Below are 22,467 nucleotides of genomic sequence, written 5' to 3'. Positions count from 1 at the left end.
TCTAAGGGGAAGTCCTCGTCTGTCACGAATCCCATCTGGCGCTGGTCTTAGCTCCGACACTTCACCAGCTGGGCCTCCCCAAGCTGTCCTCTCTGGAAAAGGAGCACAACCCTCTCTTCTCACAGCTGGGAGCTCGGGTGAGGTGAGAAATGACCATGTTCCTTGAAGCGAGGCTTCGTTTAGACCCATGGCTTCGGCTGCATTCTGATGACTTAGCAGCAGCCCCGGGGTGTCGAAGTAAGGGCTTCCGTGCATTAGGGTCCAAGGTCATGGCATACCTTAGTTCTGCATGCTGCCCCTGGCTGTGGGACATTTGGCAGATACTTCCCCTTCCTGAACCTGTTTCCCTGCAATGAAATGGGAATAATTTTCTGGCTTCTAGGGTCTTTATAAAGGAGGAGGTATTTGCTATTTATTAAATAGTTACCATTTGTTAATCCTTTACTTACCAGTTTATAATGATGTAGGTGATGAATGTGCGCCTAGCACCATGCTGGCGCATTATAGGTGCTTAGTAAATAGCCACTGTGCCTGAATACAAGGGAGTCATTCATTTTTTCAATAAGGAAATTATAAAAGTTTTTTGGCGAAATCGGACATAAGAACTTTTATCATTGCAAATGAACTACTCAAATGTCTACTTATTTTTAACTACATGTATTTAAAACAAACGTGCAAGTATTGCTTTTATCTAGTTGTCCATTTCCGGGAATAGCTGCCTCTTAAGGACATAGGGATTCAGGAAGCAGCCCAAGCCTGGCGTGGCACCTGCTACACTGTGGGTACTCACTGTGGCATTCAGCTACTAGACTTCCCTCCTGGACGTAGCCGTTCCAATCCTAATCCCGTAGGAATGTTAGATTTACTCTGGCCCAAACTGAGCTCAGCATCCCCAGTGTCCTCCCTCCATGCCTCTCCCCCTTCTGTGTCATTCCCTCTTGCTGTGTGGACAGTACCAGTAACTACTCAGGCCAGTGATCCATGAATCCTCTTCCCCGGCCTTCATGCCTCCACCTTTGGCTAAGTTCCAGTTAAGTCCTGCACTCTGGTTGCACATCAGGAAGTCACCATTTGTGCCTCCCTTTCCTCCAGGTCTAACATGATACACGGTGGCTGTCCTTTGAAATCCCTTGTCATCCAAAAACAGGTCAGGAAAGTGACGTTTGAACTGAGACCTGAATGAGATAAGGGACAAGTCTGTTGACCAGGTGGGGGAAGAGCATTCCTGGAGGGAACCAGTTCATAGGCCCTAAGGTGGGAGCCCGTGTGTGACACAGGGCCGCTGCAGCGAGAGGGGGCTGTCATGAGGCTGTGCCGGAGGCAGCATGTCAGCAAGGAGGCTGCAGAGGGCAGATCTGGGGCTTTTCTGTAGCTGATGTGACAGCGTTGGAGGTACTGAGTGACAAGACCTGGCCTGGGTTTAAAGAGGAATCTTCTGGCTGCATGTGGAGAAGGGCCGATAGCAGGAAAAGCGGAAGCAGAGACTGGGGAGGCGGCGCCTGCAGGAGCCCAGGGCAGTGAGCACAGTGGCTGGCAAAGTAGTGGCGAGGTCGTAGGTGTTTTCTGAAAGGAAAGTGTGAAAGCAAGTGAGGGGTCAAGAACGACACCAGGGTCTGGGGCCCAGACGCTTTGGCGGAGGTGTCTTTCTGAATTGGAGGGAAAACTCCGCGAGCGGCAGTTGTGGGGGAATCAGGGATATTTGGGGAATGGGTGCTTTGGACTTAAGACTTCCACGTTCTCTCGTTGCACACACAGAAAGTGCCAGCTCTTAAGCAACTCCAGGATGTGCCTGGCACACTGTTAAATAACTAAAAAATTACTCTGATGTTTGTTATTTTGGTGCCAAAGATGGGTGTGGATCAACTGAGTCCTTGAATTGTATGACTGGACAAAATATCTCTACGTCTGATTTAGGTATCTAAGTAAGGAAAAGTCAGTAGGCATCTGTTTCATTTGCAGTGGTGAAAGCTCTCACATTCAGTTTGGCCAAAAACAACTTTTAAAAATGTTCTCATTGGAGGAGGATGATTTCCTCAAATTCAGACATACATGGTGTGTACTGAGCACCTACTCTGTGCCAGCACTGTGCTAGGCACCGGGGATTCACACATTAATCCAGTGTATAGTTACAGACTGACGAAGTGTTCGTGGGAAGGGATTAATAAATGTAGCCATTTAATAAACAGTAAATATTCCTACTTTATAAAGGAACTAGAAGCCAGAAGTCCATGGGCTTATAGTAACTATCTAGACCTTTTGTCCTTTCTCCACCTAGGTCTTCTCCCTTGCTCTCCTGTGACTTGAGTGTCTCCTACTACTGGCTCTTCTCCCAAACAGCATTTGAACATGATTGGGTTTCCTCCACCATCTAACTACTGGCCCATAGCTTTCCTCCATCGTCATACCCAGACGTCTTGAACTGGTTGTCCTCCCCAGCTGCTTCATTTTCTCTTACTCCCCAACTTACCCCCGAACTGCTCCCACGTTCGCTTTGTACCCTGCCCCTCACTGAAGACAAGACAAAGCTTGTCCCTAACTCCCAGCAGACACGTTAATTAGTTCTCCGCTTCCATCTTCAACCTATTTAGTGCTCTTGACCCCTCCCTCCTTTTTGAAACAGTTGTTTCTGCTGGCTTTTCTGTTGGGACACCATCTGGTTTCTCTTCCTATTTCTTTGCCATGTTCCTTTTCCTTGGCAGTTGCCACCTCCTGGTTCCCTTCTCTTAGCTGTTGGAATTGTTCGGACTCTACGGTGGATTCCCATCTCACCCCACACCCTGTCCCCAGGCAGACTCCCTCCCCCACTCACCACCCTTCCCCTTGGCTTTCATCACTGTCTGTGTGCTGATGGGCACAGACCCATAGTTCTAGAGCAGACAGCTCTCGAGCTCCAGGCCCACAGAGCCAACTTCCTCATAGAGCTATCCACCGCATGACCGAAGGGCATCTTTAGTTGTGCATGGCCCAAACTCACTCATCATCTGCCCTCTTAATACCACACCCCGTGCTAGGTCCTTCTTCTCCCACCACCTTAGAGGAGGTGAGGCCACCATCCCTCCAGTTGCTCAAGAGTTAGCCTGCGTATCATCTGTAACTCCTTTGTCCCCCCCCCAACACCCCATATTACAAAATTGTGCTAATTTTAGCTCCCATATAACGCACTTGTGTTTTCTCACTAGCCCCCTGCCACCAGCATCTCAGAACCCACCATGATCTCACGTGAATTATTGCCGCAACTTCCCTTCTGGCCTCTCCAGTGTTCTCTAGCCAACATTCAATGCATCTTCCACCAAACAGCCGGAAGGATCATATCCTTTAAAACCCTTCAAAGGCTCTAGTTACCCTTGGATAAAGTCCCAGCACCTGGACATGGTCCTCCAGGCCCCTTGTGCTCTGCCACCTGCCTGCCTCTCCAGCTTCAGCTCCTGATACACTCATCGTGCTCTGATCATATTAGCCTTTCCGCACCTCAGGTGTGTCATGTCTCCCACCATCCCTCTGGAATATTCGGTGCTGCTGCGTGTGCACACACACACACACACAGACCACTTCCCCCACTGCCTTTGCCTCCCAATTGCAGTTTGGATGTCTAGATCAGAATTTCATGTCTGATGTTCCTATAGCAACTTCTGGTACTAATCCGGGTATTTGTTAAACTCTTGTAGAAATACCCCTACTGTGCCATAAGTTCCCTGAGGTCAGGATTCTTATTTGCCTCTGTGACCCCATTGCTCAATATTTGGGTAAAATATAGGACTCCCAGATACATGTTAATTTCAAGCAAACAACAAATAACTTTTTAGTATAAATACGTATCACATAATTCACAGAAGTATAATTTGCTCAAGTTGGGAAATGATGCTAGGGATGTTCATGCTGAAAACCTACTTGTTTGGAATTCACATTTAACTGCGTGTTGTGTGTGTGTGTGTGTGTGTGTTTTAAGATATTATTTATTAGAGGGAGGGATGGCACAGAGGGAGAGTAAGAAGCAGACTCCCCACTAAGCAGAGAACTGGATGTGGGGCTTGATCCCAGAACCCTGAGATCATGACCTGAGCCAAAGGCAGATCCTCAACCAACTGAGCCACCCAGGCATCCCGGGTGTCGTGTATTTTTATTGGTTAAGTCTATAAACCCTACTCTGTGTGTATTAGCACATTAACGTTCTGAGCATCTGCTATGTGCTAGGCTCACACCTTCTCATTAAATTATTATTTAAGCAGTTACTTGTTTTCCCATACTAAGAAGTTAAGCTCTTGAGGGCAAGGACTGTGCCTGTCTTGCATGCTTCTGTCCTCCATACTTGGCCCCAAGTACCTTCAATAAATATTCCTAACATTGAAATGCAACTAAAAGGGGGCTCTTTCACAATGGTACTTCCTCTCTGTTGCCTGGAAGTAGGGGCCTGTGCGGTGGTAGGGAGAGCCTGAAGGGGGCAGTGTCTCCTAGAACCTGGGACTGGCCCCGCTGTCCACAGGGAGGCTGGCCCTCAAGGTAAGGTGGCTGCTGCCTGGTGGAAGCCTGATCTGCCCAGGCCCTCAGGTGGTCCCTGGATGCTTTCTTGTCTGTATTCATCTCCTTAACACCTTTCTTAGTGTCTGCTGAGCGTCCCATCTAGGGCTTAGTGGGGCGCTACGAATACAGGAGTAATGATGATGATAATCTTTCTCATCCTTGGTTCCTGACAGTGCCTACCCTCAAATAATTTTGATTTAATCCTCTAATTCCTGAAAGGTGATCAAAGCCCGGCACTCAGGTTACCCTGGACAAGTCAATCTCCTTGAATCCTCCTAAATAGGCCTTCAGGAGAGACACTAATAGCATTCTCATTACACAGATGAGGGAGTGGAGGCCCCAGAGGATGAGTAATTTGCTCAAGCAGGGACCCAGCGACGTGTTGCAGCACAGAGGTGTGTTCAGATCCATGGTCTCAGGCACACACACAGCTCCCTATTCCAGCACCCACACTGCTAGCTCTGTGACCTGGGACAGATTATTCTAATCTCTGGTTTCCTTATTGGTAAAATGGGGCTAATAAGTGTCTTCCTCACAGAGTTATGGGAACCTAGTTTAATCACAAAGCTATAGTAGAGGCCTGGAACAAAGTAAGTGCTTAATGCTTAATAAATGAGCTACCGGTGGTCACTACTATTTTTTCATCCATTCCTGAGACCACCCAATGCCTGGCGCTTCTTAAGCCCCTAGCAGCTGCGAAGGTTTGATGACTAAATGCTATTATTAAGTGGGGTGTTTCCCAAACTTGGCCCGAAGACATGAATTACCTGGGAGTCACTTGCTATAAAATAGATTCTCAGGCCCTTCCCTTGGAGATTCTGATTGGTAGGCATGGGTGGGGCCTGGGAGTCTGTATCTTCTAGAAAGAACCTCAGGTAAAATGCATCCTTAGGCTAATTTAGGAAATCCCTATATAATGTAGGGCAGGCTAGTGTTACAACAAACCTCTTGTAGCTTGGGTGGGGCAGCAACTCAGGTGATGTTTAGAATCAGGTGGACAAGCTTAGTCCTTAGAGGTCATAAGACTTCAGTGATACCTCTCCTGATTCTAAAAATCATCTAAACTATTTGGTCTCAAATGATCTCCCCACAAATTATCTACAAAGGAGAAATTAGTGACTTTGTAGTGGAGAGACCTAGCAGACACCTTCACCAAGTGATTAAAGGTAATATCGCTGATAATGGGACAAACCAGGGGTCACTTGATGGCATGTACTGAGGACACAGCACCACTTCTGAGGTCCCTGGCAGAAAAACTTATGAGTCTAACCATAAGGAATTATTAGGCAAGTCATCCACATTGAGGGACATTCTGCAAAACAGCCAGAACTCTTCCTAACTGTCATGGTCAGATTCAAATAGCCTACATGGTTGCCATGCTGCCTGATTCCCGTTGGAGCCTGGATGGTGAGGGTTACCATAAAGGACATTATTGGGCCAATTGCTGACAGTGGGATATTGACTGTGGAATAAGGAACAGTATTTTATCAATGTTAGCGTTTCCAATTTTGACAGTTATATGGACAGTTACATAAGGGGGGATATCCTTGTTCTTAAAAGGTATGCATAGAGGAGTTTAAAAGTAAAGGACATGATGTCTCTATTCTTAAATGGTTCGGAAAAAAAGTGCTGCCTGTGTAGAAATATGTCGATAGGACAGGAAATGGACACAGTGTTGAAAATTATAAAGCAAATGTGCACATTGTTAAAATCATAATGCTTACTGTTAAAATAACAGAAGACACGTAGGGCAGAAAAATATAAAGAAGAAAGTCGAAACCATTCACCCCACCCCACAGACAAGGGACAATGCATCCCATCAATAGCGGAATACTTACATGTCCTTGAGTCACCATATTTCTGGTTGAAACTTAAAATGGGCGAATGTTCTACTTGCTGTCTGTAACGTGCCGATTTCACTCCAAGGTGTCTCCGCACACATCTTCCCATGTCAGTGTCATGTTATTTTAATGGCTGCATGATGCTCCTGGTGAGGGTAGACCATACTTTCTTTATCCAGGGGTATTTAGATGGTTTCCACCTTGCCTGTTCTAGACTGTGCCAGAGTGAGCATCTTCACAGATACCTTTTTGCCTCCTTGTCTGAGTGTTTTATAATGCAGAGCTGCTGGATCAGATAGAGGTTGAGAGAGGCAGAAATAGGGAGACAGACACAGACAGGCAGAGTTGGGGGGGGCGGGGGAAGAAGCATGCCTGAGGAGACAGAGGGAGCCTGTGTGAGGCGTGGAGGCCCCACCGGCCTGGCCACAGGAATCCCGGCAGGGAAGTGACTGAGTCACCGTAGGGGACACACCCTACAGATACAGCTGTAGGTAAGGTTGGAGTCCTTGATGCAGGGATTTTCATGGGACCATTGTTCTTGAGCAGCGACCTAATTACACATCGACAGGGGGCTGGTTATAGATTGTGCTGTGCTGCTCAGAGCCCGTCTCCAAGTAGGGCTGCCGGATTTAGCAAATGAAAATACAGGAAGCCCAGTTAATTCTGAATTTCAGATAAAGAATAAGTCTGTCCCATACAGTCTTATACTAAAAGTGTATTTGTTGTTTATCTGAAATTCTAATTTAATTGGGCATCTATATTTTATTTGGAAACCCTGTTTCCAAGATCAGTGAGAGCAGCAGCAAGGTGAAGTCAGGATAGAGGGAGTGTGTGTGTGTTTGTGTGTGTGTGTGTGTGTATACATGGAGGGCTTCTGAGGTGGCTCTGGAGGTTTTAGCTCCTGACCTGGGTGGCGGTGGTAGTTGCGAGGAAGGGACTTGTCTAGGGTCTCACAACCGTGGGTGGTAGAGCTAGGCTGGGCCCCAGCTTTGTGCTCTGCAGTAATTTGTGTATATGTCTTAAAAGTGTTAATATAATAAATACAAATATTAAAAACATGATTTCCTAAACTCCACTTAAACATTTTTGATTTTAAAAAGTACCGGCAGGGTCCTGGCTTCTGCCGTCCTGAACTGTTCTCACATCCTGGAACATTCATCTGCCCCTGGGCTTCTTAATCATGGTGGCCGCTGGTCACTGCTGTCTGAATGTCCTCTCACTTCCCTTCCCCTCTCACCTGCCCATCCTTGTGACCTCAGCCTGGATCTCACTCCTCTGACTCACCCTGCGTCCCTTGGGGCTTGTGGGTTGCCTGTTCCTGTCTTCCTCCCTTACCTGTGAGCTCCACAGGCACAGAGACCTTGTTTGTGTCTGACTGGGTTATCACAATAGCCTAGCCTCCTAGGCCAGATACCTTCTGCGGCTCACTCGCTGTTGTTTGGGGGTATCTCACCTCTGAGCCTCAGTTTCCTTACCTATAAAATGGGGCTAATAGTCTTGCCTACCATTCAGGGCTTGCTGTGGGAACCCAATGGGCCAGTGTGACAGATGGGCAAGTGAGCTGACATTAGCGCCTCTGAGAGGATGCTTGAACTGAGTCAGGCCGGCTCTAGGAAGAGCTGGGGGGGGCGTTCCGGGCAGAGGAGCAGTAAGGGCAGAAGTCCGGCTATGGGAAAGAATAGGAGCAGAAAGAAGGCCAGCAAGACTGGATGAGCAAGGGGGAGAGCAGCTTGGGGGCCATGAGCAGGGTTTGGATTTTATTTTGAGTCTGATGCTAAGAGCTGACTCTGACCTGAGAAAATCATTTGCACTCACTTTCCCCTGCTTGACAATATCTCCCACTCTCAAGGTTCAGAGAGGCACGGGGGTCTACAGGTGTGAAAGGTGGGTGTGGGTGGGGCATAGAGGAGGCTCCTGGGGCTTTTCCTGGAGACAGGTTCAGCCTTCTGCCAGGAAGGGGAGATAACAGGGTGATAGCCAGCCAGTCCAAGGGGCGAGGCTGCCAAGGCCGAATTAGTGTGCGAGATAGTTAGATAGTAGTTTGAAAGATTGTGTGTGTGTGCCCCTGGTGGTGAATGCACGGTCAGGTTAGCGGGGGAGGGTGCACTCTGCGCCTAGGAGAGGTCCCAGCGACCTGTCGCAGGCCTGGAGCACCAGCAAGGCAGGGGTGGAGAGGCCTGGCTCCAGGGCATCACTCAGCCGACTCACGTACACCTGTCACCCTGGAGGCCTCAGGCAACTGCCTTTTAACCAGGGTGATCACCTCTTCCTGGTTACCCAGGACTGTTCCAGAACTCCCCCTTCTTATTACCCCTACTGAATAGATGAAGAAACCGTGTCTCAGAGGCAGTCTGGTGATTGGGATTTTTTATTTTCACGGAAAAGTCGTTTATTTGAAATTGTGACACACGTACCTGAAATAAAACATCCATACCCTTCAGGAAAGGTTAGGAGGCAAAGAAGCCGCCTACCCACCCGTCAATTTCACTCCTCAGACGCAACCAAATTCTTGGGTCACCTTTCACAGATAGTCTGGGCCCACACGGTGGATATTCTCTTACTTCTGCACAAAAGGCAGCCTATTAGATATACTGTTCCCCCGAATTTTTTTACTTCAAGTCTTGCGGTTTATTCATCTGTTGAGCTAATGTTTATTAGGCGCCTACGGTAAAGCAGGTGGCGGTGAGGTGTGTAGGTCACAGTAGTGAACGAGCCAGTCCCCGCCCAGGTGGGGCCAATGTGAACATTTAGGGTTTGGAGGGCTCAATAGTGAGGACATTCTCTCTGTAACAAGAAACACATTTCCACAAGTTTTTTAATTGATGAAATGTAATATTTAGGGGCGCCTGTGGCTCAGTCAGTAGAGCATACAAATCTTGAATCTCTCAGGGTCGTGAGTTTGAGCCCCATGTTGGGGGAGAGATTATCTAAATAAACTTTTTTAAAAATGTAATATTAGGGGCACCTGGGTGGCTCAGTGGGTTAAGCGTCTGCCTTCGGCTCAGGTCATGACCTTAGGGTCCTGGGATCAAGCCCCGGATCGGGCTCTCTGCTCAGCAGGGAGGTTCCCCCCCCCCCCCGCCGCCGTTTGTGCCTATGTGCACTCTCTCTCGCCATACCAAGACAAACCTCAATTTGGATTTGGCCTATGGCCATCTTGGGGGAGAACATTCCAGGGAGAAGGGAGCATCACATGCAGTCTCTGAAGCTGGAGCTGCCTGGTGTATTGTGGCAGGTGCCTCGCCAGCTCAGAGGGGACACAAAGGCCAGACCCTGCAGAGCCTCCTGGTGTAGTGAAAATAGTGGTTTTTCCTGTGAGAGAGATGGGAGCCATGGAGGGTTTGCGGATGCAGATAGGCTTTGACATTTTAACAGCTGTTAAGATTTTCCATTGATTGGACTCTTAGGTATTTAACAAGTCTACTATGATGGACAACGTTTGCTACTCTATTAAAATTAATGAGGCTAATACAGTCACATGATAAAAAAAAAATCAGACATGGGATGGGGCATGTAGTAAAGCCTCTCCCTCCCACCCTTGCCTGGCAGCCACCCAGATCCCCTCCTCAGAGACAACCACCATTACCAGTTTCTAGCGTCTCCCTCCAGAGGTGGTTTCTGTGTCTCTAAGAAACACCTATACATTTCTCCCTCTTTCTATGCAAATGGTATCACCTTGTCTGCTGTTCTGCACCTGCACCTTGAATCCGTTACATGTAGAGCTTTCTCCTTTTTGACAGCTTTCTCCTTATGACTGCACTGTCATGTATTAACTGGGCTGTAGGTGGGCCTTGGCCTGAGTGTAGGAGCATCAAATACCACCTTGGGAATGCTAGAGAGATGCCCATATGGGTGAGGCTCCTGGACAGAACCACACAGCAAGTGCTCAGCAAATTGGAATGAAAAGGGTTTCCACATCTTTGCTTGGTTCCCAACTCTGGGCCACACACAGTAGACTTGGACCCAAAAATTCCATTGAAAGCCATTTATATCGGGGGGATGGTGGTTTTGACTCCTTCAAGTGGGCCTTTAGGTCAGGCCCCAGGCTGAATCATTGCTTTCAGGCAAGTGCGAGACACTCAAGAGGTTTTGTTTTTTAAATCAAGGAAGGATAAGGGTGGAGGTTGAGCCTTGACTCATTCCTAGAACTTTCTGTAGACAATGTCTTCTTCCTGGTCAAGATTAACTCTTTGATTGATTGGCTCACTGATTAATGATCTAATCAGCAGGGGCAAGTTGGCCTAATATACAAAGAGCTCTTAGCAACTAAGAAATTCATCAACTCTGTGACCAAAGGATATGAAGGGATAGTTCGGAAAATGGAGAAACAGAAATGGCTTTGGAGTGCGTGAAAAACGTTCCACCGCATTCATGTGAAATGCACATTGTGACTAGGAGGTCTCACTTTCCCTTATCAGATGGGCAAAGATAAAAAGTCAGACAGTACCCTGCCTGGGCCAGGTTTTAAGAAGGGGCCCTTGCTGCCCTGCTGGTGGAAGTATAATTTATTTTAACCTTTTGGGAGGACATTTGGACAAATGTATCAATATTTTATATAACATACCTTTGACCTAGAGTGCAAAGATATGTGTACAAGATAGTCATTGAAATTGCCACCTTGTTTATAGTAGCAAAAAATTGTAATCTAACCAAAAGTCTCAGCACGAATCCTCTTGTTAGATAAATTGTGTGATGTGGTATAATTCATACAGTGGAAGAGTCTGTAGTCCTGCAAAAGATTAAGGAAGCTGCGTGTAATGATACGGAATAATTTTCAAGACACTGAATATTGTTAATTGGGAGGAAAAAGCAAAGTGTAGGCTAGCATGTGGGCTCCCATTTGTGGTACATGAAGAAGGCATGTACATTTATATTATATTATTATATTATATTAATATATAAGTAATATATAATATATTAATATACATATTAATATGTACATGCCTTGTTTCTATAAAGACCATCTCTGGAAGGTCCTAAAAGACACTTGTAAAAATAGTTGCCTTTGGGGAGGATATCTGGGATGAACGGAGACTTTCTGCTTTGGCTGGTTCAGGCACATTTTTAGTTATTGTTTTTACTTTTTTATTTTTATTTTTCTTAAGACTATTTACTTGACAGAGAGGCAGTGAGCAGCGAGACAGCAAACACGAGCTGGAGGGTGGGGAGGGCAGAAGAAGAGGGAGAAGCAGGCTCCCCGCTGAGTGGGGAGCCGGTCGCGGGGCTCGATCCTTGGACTCCAGGATCATGGTCTAAACCAAAGGCAGACACCTAACCCACTGACGCACCCAGGCCCCTTTATTGTTTTTACTTTTAGTGGGGGATGGACACCTGTGGAAAACGGAGGCCTGTGTTCAAATTTATCTTCCTCTCGGAGGCCATTCCTGGTCACATGAGATAGTCCCAAACTGTTCTGCAAGGCAGGTGTATCAGTTTTCACCCCCTTACGGGCCTGTGTGCCCAGCCCCACGCGGGGCGGCCCAGAAGCGGTCTCAGGGAGCGCCTCCGCCAGCAGAGGGCGCCGGAGGACCGGGGCGTGGGGCGTGGGGCGTGGAGAGGTCTCCTGGCGCTGCCGGGTCCGCGGCGGCTGCCGCCCACTTCCGGGAGGACCTGGCACCACTGCATCTAAAGTGTCGTCTTCCCCCGCTACGCAGCCTAGGGGCAGCACCTGGGAGAGCTGGTCTGTGGTCCCGAGGCCTCGGACGAAGCCCCCCCACCCCACCTCGCGGTCTCCGCTGCTTCCAGGAGGGAGGGGAACGAGGGCGGGGGCCAGTCAGTCAGAAAGGAGGGGACAGCCCAGATCTGAGAATGGGTCCTCCCCTGCTTCCCCTCCCTCCCAGGCGCAGGTTCTTGTCCAATCGAGGAAAATGGAAAGCCGAGGCCCAGGCCATGGTGTCCGAGCATTAGCGGCCCCTGAACTCTACCTTTCAGGCATCTCCAGGAGATAGGATTTACTCTTAGGTTATGGGATTGTACCATGGATTGTTAATCCATGATACTGTTGATAAACATTTGAGTCATTTTCAATTTTTTGCTAATTTTTGCTATTAGGAACAAGGGTTCCGTGAATATTCTCTTGTTTCTTCTGAGTTCAGGGCTGGGCAGCAGTTCTCAGCTTTAATGGCTCACGAGAATCACCTGCAGAGTTTTTAAAAATGCTAATATCGGAGACCGCTTCCCCACCCCTACCTAGACTAATTAAATCAGGATGTCTGTGGAGGTGGGGCCCAGGCTTGGGTGTTCCCTAGCAGAATCTAATCTGTGGCCTGGGCTGAGAACCCCTGCGAGTAGAATGGCCTAGGAGTAGGATGCTGGGAGGAGGAGAGTCACCTGTTACTAGCAGATGCCAAACTTTTTCAAAGTGGTGCCCATTGACACTCTCCTCAGCATGGGACAAGAGTCCTGCTGCCCTCACACCCTCATCAACACTTGATATTGACCAAATTTCAACTTTTTTTTCTTTTGATGGGTGTGAAATGGTATCTCGCTGTGGTTTAATTTGCATTTCTCTCATTACTAATGAGGCATTTGGTGAAAATGACGAAACAGACTGAAAAGAAGCCAGCCAGGTGAAGATCTGGGGGAAGAAGATGCGTTGGGGTAGGGGGTGGCAGTGGCTGGCAGGTGCCAAGGTCCTGTGGTGGGAAAGGGCTGGGATGTGGAGGAACACAAAGAAGTGTGGAGGGAGATCATTGTGCCTGGGGAGTGGGGAGAGTGGCTCAAGACAAGGTCAGCATAGGTCGGATCAGCTGGGCAGAGGGCTGTGGTGAGGACTTTGGCTTTTACTCTGGGTGAGACAGGAACGTGGGAGGGTTTGAGCAGAGACACAAGGTCTTACTCCTCCCTCTGGCTTCGTGTGGAGAATCACGACATTTTGGAACTAAATAGACACAGGAGGGGGGTGTGTTCTTCATAGTGACTGCATATGGCCCACCTCCCCCACCCTACCTTCGACTCACCAACTAGAACACAAGTTAGTGACGCAAGCAGACAGTTGTCCCTGCCCTCATTCTAGGTAGTGAGTAGGGGGACTTACAGGTTTTCATAGTCCTTGCTTCATAGATGGAAACAAGCTGGGGGGGGGGGAGGACCTTTGGATTTATTTCTGTGCCCCCACCCTCACCCCCAGGCCTGGCATGGCCCTGTCTGGAGTGGGTGGGCTTACAGCAGAGCCCAGGGTGAGGCTCCAGCTGTCCCTCCCCTGGGCCCACCCCACATTTGATCAGTCAGCTCTCTCCCCCCCACTGTGGAGCCTGGTGTTAGGTACTTTAGACACAGGATTCATGACCTCCAGACAGGTGAGAAGACCCACCTCAGCCCCTCCCTTCCCTACTTTTTTCTCCCACCTGCCCAGAGTGATCTTTCTCAACCAAACTCTTAACACGTCCCTCCTCAGCTGAAAATCCTGTCTTGGCTCCCACTGTCCTTGGGGCAAAGTTCAAACTCCTCTAGGCCCTGGAGGCCCAGCAGATCTGACCTCTCCGGCTTGCCCACCCCACCCCCATCCCTGGGAGCTGCTCTCAATGACTCTGAAGTAGTTACTGATTCTAACCTCGGGCCTTTCCCCTCGGTATTTCTTCACTTCCTCTGGGAAGTTGCCCCGGACCCCCTGTCAGGTGACCCGCTTCTTGACTGTCACAGCGCCCTGTGGCCTCCCCCCATCAAAGCACACTTCCCTTTGCTTAATAATTGTCTGTTTACTTCGTCTCTCTCCCCCGCCAAACGGCGAGCTGTCCTTCGGTAGAGACCCCGACTGTTTCGTTCAGGACTGTGTCCCCAGCTCCGGGAATAGTGCCTGGCACGTAGCGGGTGCTCAGTAAACATTTGCTAAGTAAAGGAACGGATGCCTTTTGCGAGATGATGCCAGATTGCTTTGCAAAAAGGCTGTGGCATTTCGCACTGCCAGCAGCCACGTGAAGGTGTTCATTTCCTCGCATCCTCCCCCGAAATGTGTATCGTCCCTCGCTCTTTGCGAGGCGCCAGCCTGACCGAGGAAATTTCCGCCCCCCTCCCCGAGCCCGAGGCGGAGGCGGTTTCGGAACGTCAGGTGCCCGGACCCGCGGTGCGCGGCGCCAGGGGGCGCCAGAGGCGGACGACCGTGCAGCGCTGAGCTGGCGGGCGCGCGGGGTCCCGAAGGGGGTCCCGTCTCGCCTGGGGCTCTCGGTACCCGGCCCCCGCCCTCCCCCGCAGTCCGCTGCGCGGCCATCCGCGCAGCGCCCGCGGCCGGGCCTCCGAGCAGCCCCCGCCCGGCCCCCAGCGCCACGCGGCGCTAGCCCCGCCAGCCTCCGGAGCACCTGCTCGGGGCGTGGCCTTTGGCGAAGGCGCGCCTCGATTGGCGCGGAGGTGACAAAGGGGCGTGGTCTCATCCGGCCCCGCCCCACCCCGAGGCTGGCGTACTTAAAGGAGTTGGCGGTGCGTCTCCACTCACAGCGCAGCGGCACGGCCTCGCGGGTGGAGTATCTCGCGACCCCTGCGCGCCCCGGCGACCCCGGCTGCTTCGGCCACCATGCCGCGCTCTTTTCTCGTCAGGAAGTCCGCGTGCTCCCGCCGGAGGCCAAACTACAGCGAGCTGCACGACTCTTCTCCAGGTGAGTGGACGGGGTGAGGGACCCCGGGGGCTTCGGGGAGACCGGCGAAGGCCGCTTGGGGGCCCCCTTGGGGGAGAGGGCCTCGGGGGCCAAATGCAGAGCCCGCAACGGAGCCCGAGGGCCCGGCGCGGGGCAGTGTGCGGAGGGGCGTGAGGAGCCCGGGGCAGGTGGATGCGGGCGGTTGGGGAAGGGCTTTCCGAGGGCGGGGGTCTGACGTTGAGGAGACTGCGCGGCGGCCGAGCCCCGACGGCGGGGAAGCGAGGGGGCTTCTCTGGGGGAGAGCGCGGCCGGAGGTGGGGCGGGGGCACGCGCTGAGGAGGGGAGGCGCCGGCGGTGTCCCGCGGGCCGGGAGATGTGGGGCACAGGGGGAGCGCCCCCGAGTCGGGGCTGGACGGCGGCGCCCTTCGTGTAAGATCTGGAGGCCGAGGCGGGCGAGCCAGGCGGCCCGGCTGAGGAGGGGCTCCGGGCGGGCAGGACGGGCCGCCCCGGCCGTGATCCTTTCACTCCTCCAGTAGGAACTGAGTGCCGGCCCCGGGCCCCAGCCCGCAGCAGGCTACTGTTTGTTGACTGACTGCGCGACCGAATGCCTGACCCTGCCCTTCTCTCCATCTCCCCTCAGAGTTTACCTTCCAGCAGCCCTACGACCAGGCCCACCTGCTGGCGGCCATCCCACCTCCCGAGGTCCTCAACCCCACGGCCTCTCTGCCCACGCTCATCTGGGACTCTCTCCTGGCACCCCAAGCCCAGCCCATCGGCTGGGCCTCCCTTCTGCCCCAGGAGGTCCCCAAGGCCGTGGAGCTGACCTCCCTGTCGGACGAGGACAGTGGGAAAGGCTCCCAGCCCCCCAGCCCCCCCTCACCGGCTCCTTCGTCCTTCTCTTCCACCTCAGCCTCTTCCCTGGAGGCCGAGGGCTATGTTGCCTTCCCAGGCTTGGGCCAGTTGCCCACGCAGCTGGCAGGGCTCTCCGTGGCCAAGGACTCCCAGACTCGCAAGGCCTTCAACTGCAAGTACTGCAACAAGGAATACCTCAGCCTGGGTGCCCTCAAGATGCACATCCGGAGCCACACGCTGCCCTGCGTCTGTGGCACCTGCGGGAAGGCCTTCTCCAGGCCCTGGCTGCTGCAGGGCCACGTCCGGACCCACACTGGTGAGTGTCCCCGCGGGCTGCCGCTCTTCTCACCGCGGTCCCCGCCGCCCTCTCTGCCAGCTCTGGGGGGGCCTGGGCTTGCTGTGATTTTTCGAAGTGTGGAAACTGGGGCTAGAGTCTCCTGACTTCTGGCTCATGAGTTCAAGGGCTTGGCTCTCTGAAATGTTTGGCAGAAACATTGATTCGTTCATCGGCTAAGCAGATGGACAAAGTAGATAGCTTTATGTCTCTGCGGTCTCTGTTTCTCCACCAAATGGGTTGGAGTTGGATAGGGGAGAGGTGCAACCAACACCTTGCTGCTGGGCCAGGTGTGAAGGGGCCCACCTCACTCCACCCTCCCCCAGCCCATCCCCACCCCCACCCCAGCCAGGCAGGATGTTGTGAGACCCCCCACCTGGCTCTCAGTCCTGCTTCCAGAACTTCAAACCCTGAGTCGATGTTTCACCTCTGTCAGCCTCAGTTTCCACATCTGTAAAATGAACATAAGAACATCTTGTGGGGTTTCTGTGCCAGTTAAATGAAAGAAAGCACCTGGGCCACCACTTGATACATAAGTACACAGAAATGGTTTTGATATTTGCTCTGCTTCCATGCTGTGTGACCTTGTGCAAGCGATGTAAGGTCTGAGCCTCAGGATTATGATAGCATGATCCTAAAGGTGGATTCTGATAGCGTTTTATAGGTTGGCTATCAAGATTCAGTGGCTCCTTAATCACTTCATAATAATCTGCTCTCCACACCCCCACCATGGAGTAGATAAACTCAGTCCTATTTAGACCTGGGAGTACTTTTGCCAGCAGAAAACAGGTCTTGATGTTTCAAAAACATAATACTAAATGTGTAGAAAATTATGAGATGGAGCCTCTTCTGTCCTCTGGAAATGTGGAAAAGGTAGCCACTGTGTCCTTTCAGAAATTGAAAGGTGGTAGCCACCATATTTGGGGCTGCTCTTTGGGGAGTGACTTTGGGAGAAGGTTCAAGGGTCATAGCTATCAGCTTTGGGGTCAAGCTGACTGGTTTGGAGACCTCAGTTCTGGCATTTCCTGGCCCAGTGGCTGACCTCTGAGCCGTGAGGGTCAGTGGGGCGGTTTGTTAGGCCTGGTGTTTTGCAGGCATTATTGGTATTCTCATGACTCCTACGGTGTCCCTGGCATCCTCCCCAGCTTGCAGTCTATGGCTCCCCGTTTCTTACTTTGTGCACACATAGCCCTGATTTTAAAGGGACCTGATGTAAAGGTCCAACTGCCAGGCCTCTGTCTTGGGCCACTGCCCAGCTGGAGAGGACTCTGGAGGAGTGAGAACCCTTGGGGTGCTCCCCTGAGCCCCCCAGCTTCTCTCCCCACCCATCAGGATATTTTCATGTAAAGGCACGGCTGGGACACAAAAAGCCTGTTGAAATGCACCATCACCATCCTCATTGACTCCCATTGTGTGCCTTAATGGTGGGCCCAGTGGGTGGGGGCTGGGGGGGTGGAGCAGGTGCATGGGCCAGTGGTGCCCAGCACCTGTTCCAGGCCGCAGCTGCTGGCCCACAGCGTGTCAGGCCCCTTTAATCCGGGGAGTATCGCATGTACAGTGCCCCCCTCGGCGGCCTTTGTCCCTGCCGGCCTGGTGCCGATTTCACACTCGCCAGGATCACCATAAAGACGTCTGTGGGGGTGGGGGATCTGCAAGGGGTGCAGGTCTGTGCCTGCTGCTTAGACACACAGACCTCCACCCCATCACATCCTATAAGGCCTCCTTCCTTCTTCACGTTCTTGTCTAATCATACATGACATAAAGGTAACGTTCGCCGAGCACTTGCTGTATGGGAGGGGCATTGCCCGTGGCTTCCTTCACCTGGGTTAATGCAATAAATCAACAGCCCTAGGAGGGAGGTGCTGTCGTAACCCCCACCTTACAGATCAGGAAACTGAGGCACAGACGGAAATCACTTTTCCAAGTCACAGCTCATAAGACTGAGCCAGGGCTCCTTCACCTCTACCAAGGAGGTGAGGGAAGGGACTTTCTGTGCTCTGGGGAAAGTAGGATTCCTTGCCCTTATCCATATCTGCATACAGTAAGCCCTTGGTTCACAAGGAAGCATGTGAAGGAGGAAGACCTTCACTTGGCCCTTGTAGTGCAGTCCTCAGACCCTTCAGGCCTAGTAGGCAGAGGGTGCTCAATAATGACAGCCAGTTAACTCAGACATCCCTTCCCTAGTCCTCCTGCTAAGTACCCCCCTGTTCTTGTGTGCTCTGTTTCCTTGTATGTCTGCCCCAGGAGACTGAGCCCTTGAATGGATGGCTCCATAGTCGGCCTCAGGCATCTGACTTCTGGACCCCTCCCTCCCAGTGCCCAGCACAGTGCCCCAGGCACCCAGAAGGTTGATGGAATTTATTCATTCCCTGCTCTGGAATTCCAACCCTAGGATTTAACAAATGGGCCGTGGCCTAGGGGCATATAATGCTGGGAGTGGGAGGGTAGAATTCTGTTTTTTAGTAAAGAATGTTCATTATTGCCTGGCACAGAATGGAAGCTCCATAAGTACTTGTTTAATGAGTTTATTATTCAGACTTTTTATTTAGGAAATGCTGCAGCCCCAAGGGAAAAACAACCTCACAACATTGTCAGTGTTTTTGGACTGTGAACTCTATCGTCTTAGTTGGGGCAGAAATTATGAAAAGTTGGTGAACAGCGGTTATCTGGTGGTGATTGAAGGGTCAGGCTCCTCTGAGGTTTAAAAAAAAAAAAAAAAAAGACTTATCTATTGTATAAGCACTTACCGAGCACTTACTGTGTACCTGGCTCTATATGCATAACTCTCTCTTTCAGCACAGCCTTAGCCAGGCAGGTGGTGTGAGGGCCACAGGTGGGAAGGGGTTTTAAACAAGTCATAAGGTAAAAAGGTTTCTGTAGCCTCTTGGGGGTCCCAGGCCCTATGCCCTTGGAATGAATTCAGGGGAGGCCCCTGCTCTCATGGGACTCAGTCTGATTGGGGGACAGACAAGACTTGAAATTACCAAACGTGGTCATCGTTATGATGGGGAAGCAGCTCAGAGAAGTGGCCTGACCTGCTGGGGGGAGGGGTGTGGCAGGGTGCCTTTAAGGCTGACTCAAGCTTTGTGTCCAGATGAAGTAAATTCAGGAGTGATAATGAGGAACACCCCCTACAGCCCCCTTCACTGGGAGGCTGTCTGTGTAATGGTTAAAATCACGGCTCTGGAGTCAGGCTGCTTGGTTCTTGCTGGGTGACCCTGTGTACGCTACTTGGCTTCTCTGTGCCTCAGTTTCACCAACTCTACACTGAGGACAGGGATAGGATTAAGTGAGTTAAGCGTACGGTGCTCCTCACTGTCTCTGGCATGAAGTGTTCAGTAATGCAGTTGCCGTCACTGTCCCAGCCGGCTTGCCTGGATAAGTGCTTTATTTACCGTCTCGGGGTTACCAGCTCCTGTGGGGGCGAGGGTGAGCAGCTCCATTTTACAGATGAGCAAATGGAGGCTCAGAGAAGCCAGGTGACTTGCTCCAGGTCACATGGTGGAAAGTGGCAGAGCTCCCAATCATATCCAGGCCTTTGGACGCTAGATATGGCCTGGTTTTTCTGGGTCGTGGGATTCCTTCATGGGTGGGGTGAGCTGGGCTCTAAAGGCCTGGGTGGGTGGGCAGGGATTTCAGTAAATAAATGTCAGCTGTTATCCCAAGTGGTTTGAGCACTCAACTCCTGTTTTCTGTCCCCAGGCGAGAAGCCCTTTTCCTGCTCTCACTGCAGCCGTGCCTTTGCCGACCGCTCCAACCTTCGGGCCCACCTGCAGACCCACTCAGATGTCAAGAAGTATCAGTGCAAGACATGCTCCCGAACCTTCTCCCGCATGTCCCTGCTGCACAAACACCAAGAGTCAGGCTGCTCAGGGGGCCCCCGCTGACCCTCAAGGCTCCTTCTGCCTCTCCAGACCACCCCCTCCACTACAGCCTCCCCAACTCCAGAAAGGAAGGCACACCCCCATCCGTCTCCCTGCCTCGGAATTCCCTTCTGAGCGACCCTGTTTGGCTGCGTTGGCCCCACAGGACTCTGAGGACCATTTTCCAGTTCTCTCTGCCCTAGGTGCCTCAGTAAGCTCAGAGAGAGGCCTTTCCGTGGACATTTCTGTGGATGGCTGATAGGGAGGGTGGCTTGTAGCCGAGTGTTCTGGAGTTGGGCTTCTCTGTGTGGGTTTGTGTGTCCAGAAGTGTTTGGATACAGCTGCTTTGAGCTCCAGGACAAAAGCCAACAGACTAATAGGAAGCTTCCCCCACTCCCATCCCCCCCCCCCCACTCAGGGGAACCCATCCTCCCCCACCCGGAACCTCAGGCCACCCCTCTAGGAGGTGTGACTAACTATGCAGTAATCCACCCGTAGGTTCAGCCCAGGGGCCTGAACACAAGGGCATGTCTAGACCCCAGGTTGCCCCTGGGCCTGGGCAGCTGTCTCAGCCTCCTGCTTGTCATGGTGGCACCTGTCTCGTGGGCAGTTTAACAACAGTCCCAAAAGGGACTGTGAGTAATTGCTGTCACTTGTTGGGGGCCTGAGTGGGGTGCTTCAGCCCGACCGATGTGTCTCCCAGAACTATTTTTGGGGTCTGACAGGTGGACCCGGGAGGAAGATGTTTACATTTTTAAAGGTACACTGGTATTTATATTGCAAGCAACATTTTGTACTAAGGAAACGTTTTGTATAGTTATATGTACAGTTTATTGATATTCAATAAAGTGGTTAATTTATGTATTAAAAAAGTCTACTTAGTTTTATAGAGGGGTAAGTGTTTTAAAGGGCCTTCAGGAAGGGAGGCGGCGGCAGGGATTCATGGAGCTCAGGTATTCCTGACACAGGCTGAAACCCTGTCCTTATAAACGTCACTTGGCTTCGGACCACTGCCTTCGACTGTCAGGGACTGTATTTGTGCAAACGCGTTTCCTCTGAGCCTGGGTGTCCTGTCTGATGGGGAGGGTGGGAAGCACCTGTGGACCAGTGAGCAGCAGGGGGCTGTGTGCAGGTTCCTTGCACTTCACGTTGTGACCCTGATTGATTCTCTCATCCATCATTTTGAGGCTGACCAGGTCCACAGGGTGAGAAGCCAGCTCGCTGGGTCTTATCAACTAGACAGGCTGCTGGGCTTTGCCCCAGCACTGCAGGTCTTCTGGGGAGGGGTTGACTGCTCCGAGATGGGGAGTGGAATGCAGTGAGCAAGAAGGGGACAGAGGATGTCCTTCCTGTTTCCAAGGGCTCTGGGCCTCACTCCGGCCTCCCTGTCGGACCCACACCTCTGTCTGGCTGCTGGGTACCAAATGGCCTTTGATGCAAGGAAATTGGCTGGCTGGAGCCAAGAGGGTGAGAAGCCAGGCCAAAGGGTAGGGGTCATGCAGCTTCCTGCTCGAGGACAGGACGGGAAGACGGTCCGCTTGTGTCCTGGGCTGGGATAATTCACTCCTGGCTGGCTGTCGTGGTGACCTCACCTCTGGGGCCCTCCTGAGGCCAGGAGAAAATGAGTGTCCTTTTTGAGCACAAAAGGTGCTGAAGGTGCCAGTTTCCTGCGGGGAGCTGAGCAGGCGTTGCAGGCGTCCCAGAGCTCCAGAGCCCCAGAGTCAGGCCGGGGGTGGGGGGAGCTTCATGTTCCAAAGGAGAGATGATTCTTTCTTCTAAACAGGAAATGGTGACCCGCAGGCCGGGAGCAGCCCTTAATGACTTGCAGCTTTCCTCCCAAAAGAAAAAAAAGTTCTCTAACAATCGCCAAATTGTAGCTGGCCTCCCTGAAGGGAAGTTAGGGAGTTGCGGGGGGTGGGGGTTGGGCACCAATTTGCTGAAGGCCTACTGTGTCCGCTGCCCGTGGTCTGTCACATACAGGCACTCCACAGTAGGTGCTGACACCAATGGTGAGGGAATAAATGACTTCACACACTCCTGGGGGGGGGGAGAAGACCTGGTGGAAACCCCTCCCTGGCATCTAAAGTGGGGTCTACCGGGCTCTGATCCTCCTGGGAGTCCGGGGTGCCTGGTTCGCACCCTTGTCAGGGCCTAGAACAAGGCTCTTCCCCACTGGGACCCCCAGTTTCTGCCTCTATAAAATGGGGGCCGTGATGACCCTGCCTTCCTCCCCAGAGCCTGGAAAGGGGCCTTCGGTGGTCTTGATGCGTGGCATGTGTGCCAGGTCCCGGTCAAGGCCCCTGGCATGGCGGTGAACAGATAGTCCTCCCTGCACTCATGGAACTTAGGTTCTAGCAAGGGAGATAGAAAACAAACACGTGACTAAATAAACACGCTGCTTTCCAACGGTGATGGTGCCAAGATGGAATTAGAGGGAGCCGTGGGGCAGGCTCGCTTGATAAGGCAGGCGGAGAACCAGAGCCCTCGCCGCG

At 51.8% G+C, this 22,467-nt stretch overlaps 1 protein-coding gene across 1 annotated transcript; it reads left to right on the top strand.

Annotated features, from left to right (window-relative positions):
• Positions 1 to 8: 8 nt before the first annotated feature.
• Positions 9 to 20,841, top strand: SNAI1 (snail family transcriptional repressor 1). The gene is made up of 4 exons (XM_045771540.2): positions 9 to 142; positions 14,790 to 14,947; positions 15,567 to 16,094; positions 19,815 to 20,841. The coding sequence occupies exons 2-4, from the start codon at positions 14,866 to 14,868 to the stop codon at positions 19,997 to 19,999; spliced, it is 795 nt and encodes a 264-aa protein (XP_045627496.1). The 5' UTR covers positions 9 to 142; positions 14,790 to 14,865; the 3' UTR covers positions 20,000 to 20,841.
• Positions 20,842 to 22,467: the final 1,626 nt, after the last annotated feature.

Source organism: Ursus americanus, chromosome 22 (genome assembly GCF_024610735.1).
Source record: "Ursus americanus isolate L20-20 chromosome 22, mUrsAme1.1.p, whole genome shotgun sequence".
Taxonomy (NCBI): domain Eukaryota; kingdom Metazoa; phylum Chordata; class Mammalia; order Carnivora; family Ursidae; genus Ursus; species Ursus americanus.
Note: the sequence above shows the minus strand (reverse complement) of the source record. Positions and strands in the feature narration are given on the sequence as shown.

Bases quoted from the DNA above. Each gene is read 5' to 3' on its own strand.
- SNAI1 (XM_045771540.2), top strand. From the start codon at position 14,866: ATGCCGCGCTCTTTTCTCGTCAGGAAGTCCGCGTGCTCCCGCCGGAGG. The intron at 14,948-15,566 runs GTGAGTGGACGG...ATCTCCCCTCAG, and splicing joins GCTGCACGACTCTTCTCCAG to AGTTTACCTTCCAGCAGCCC. The intron at 16,095-19,814 runs GTGAGTGTCCCC...TTCTGTCCCCAG, and splicing joins CCACGTCCGGACCCACACTG to GCGAGAAGCCCTTTTCCTGC.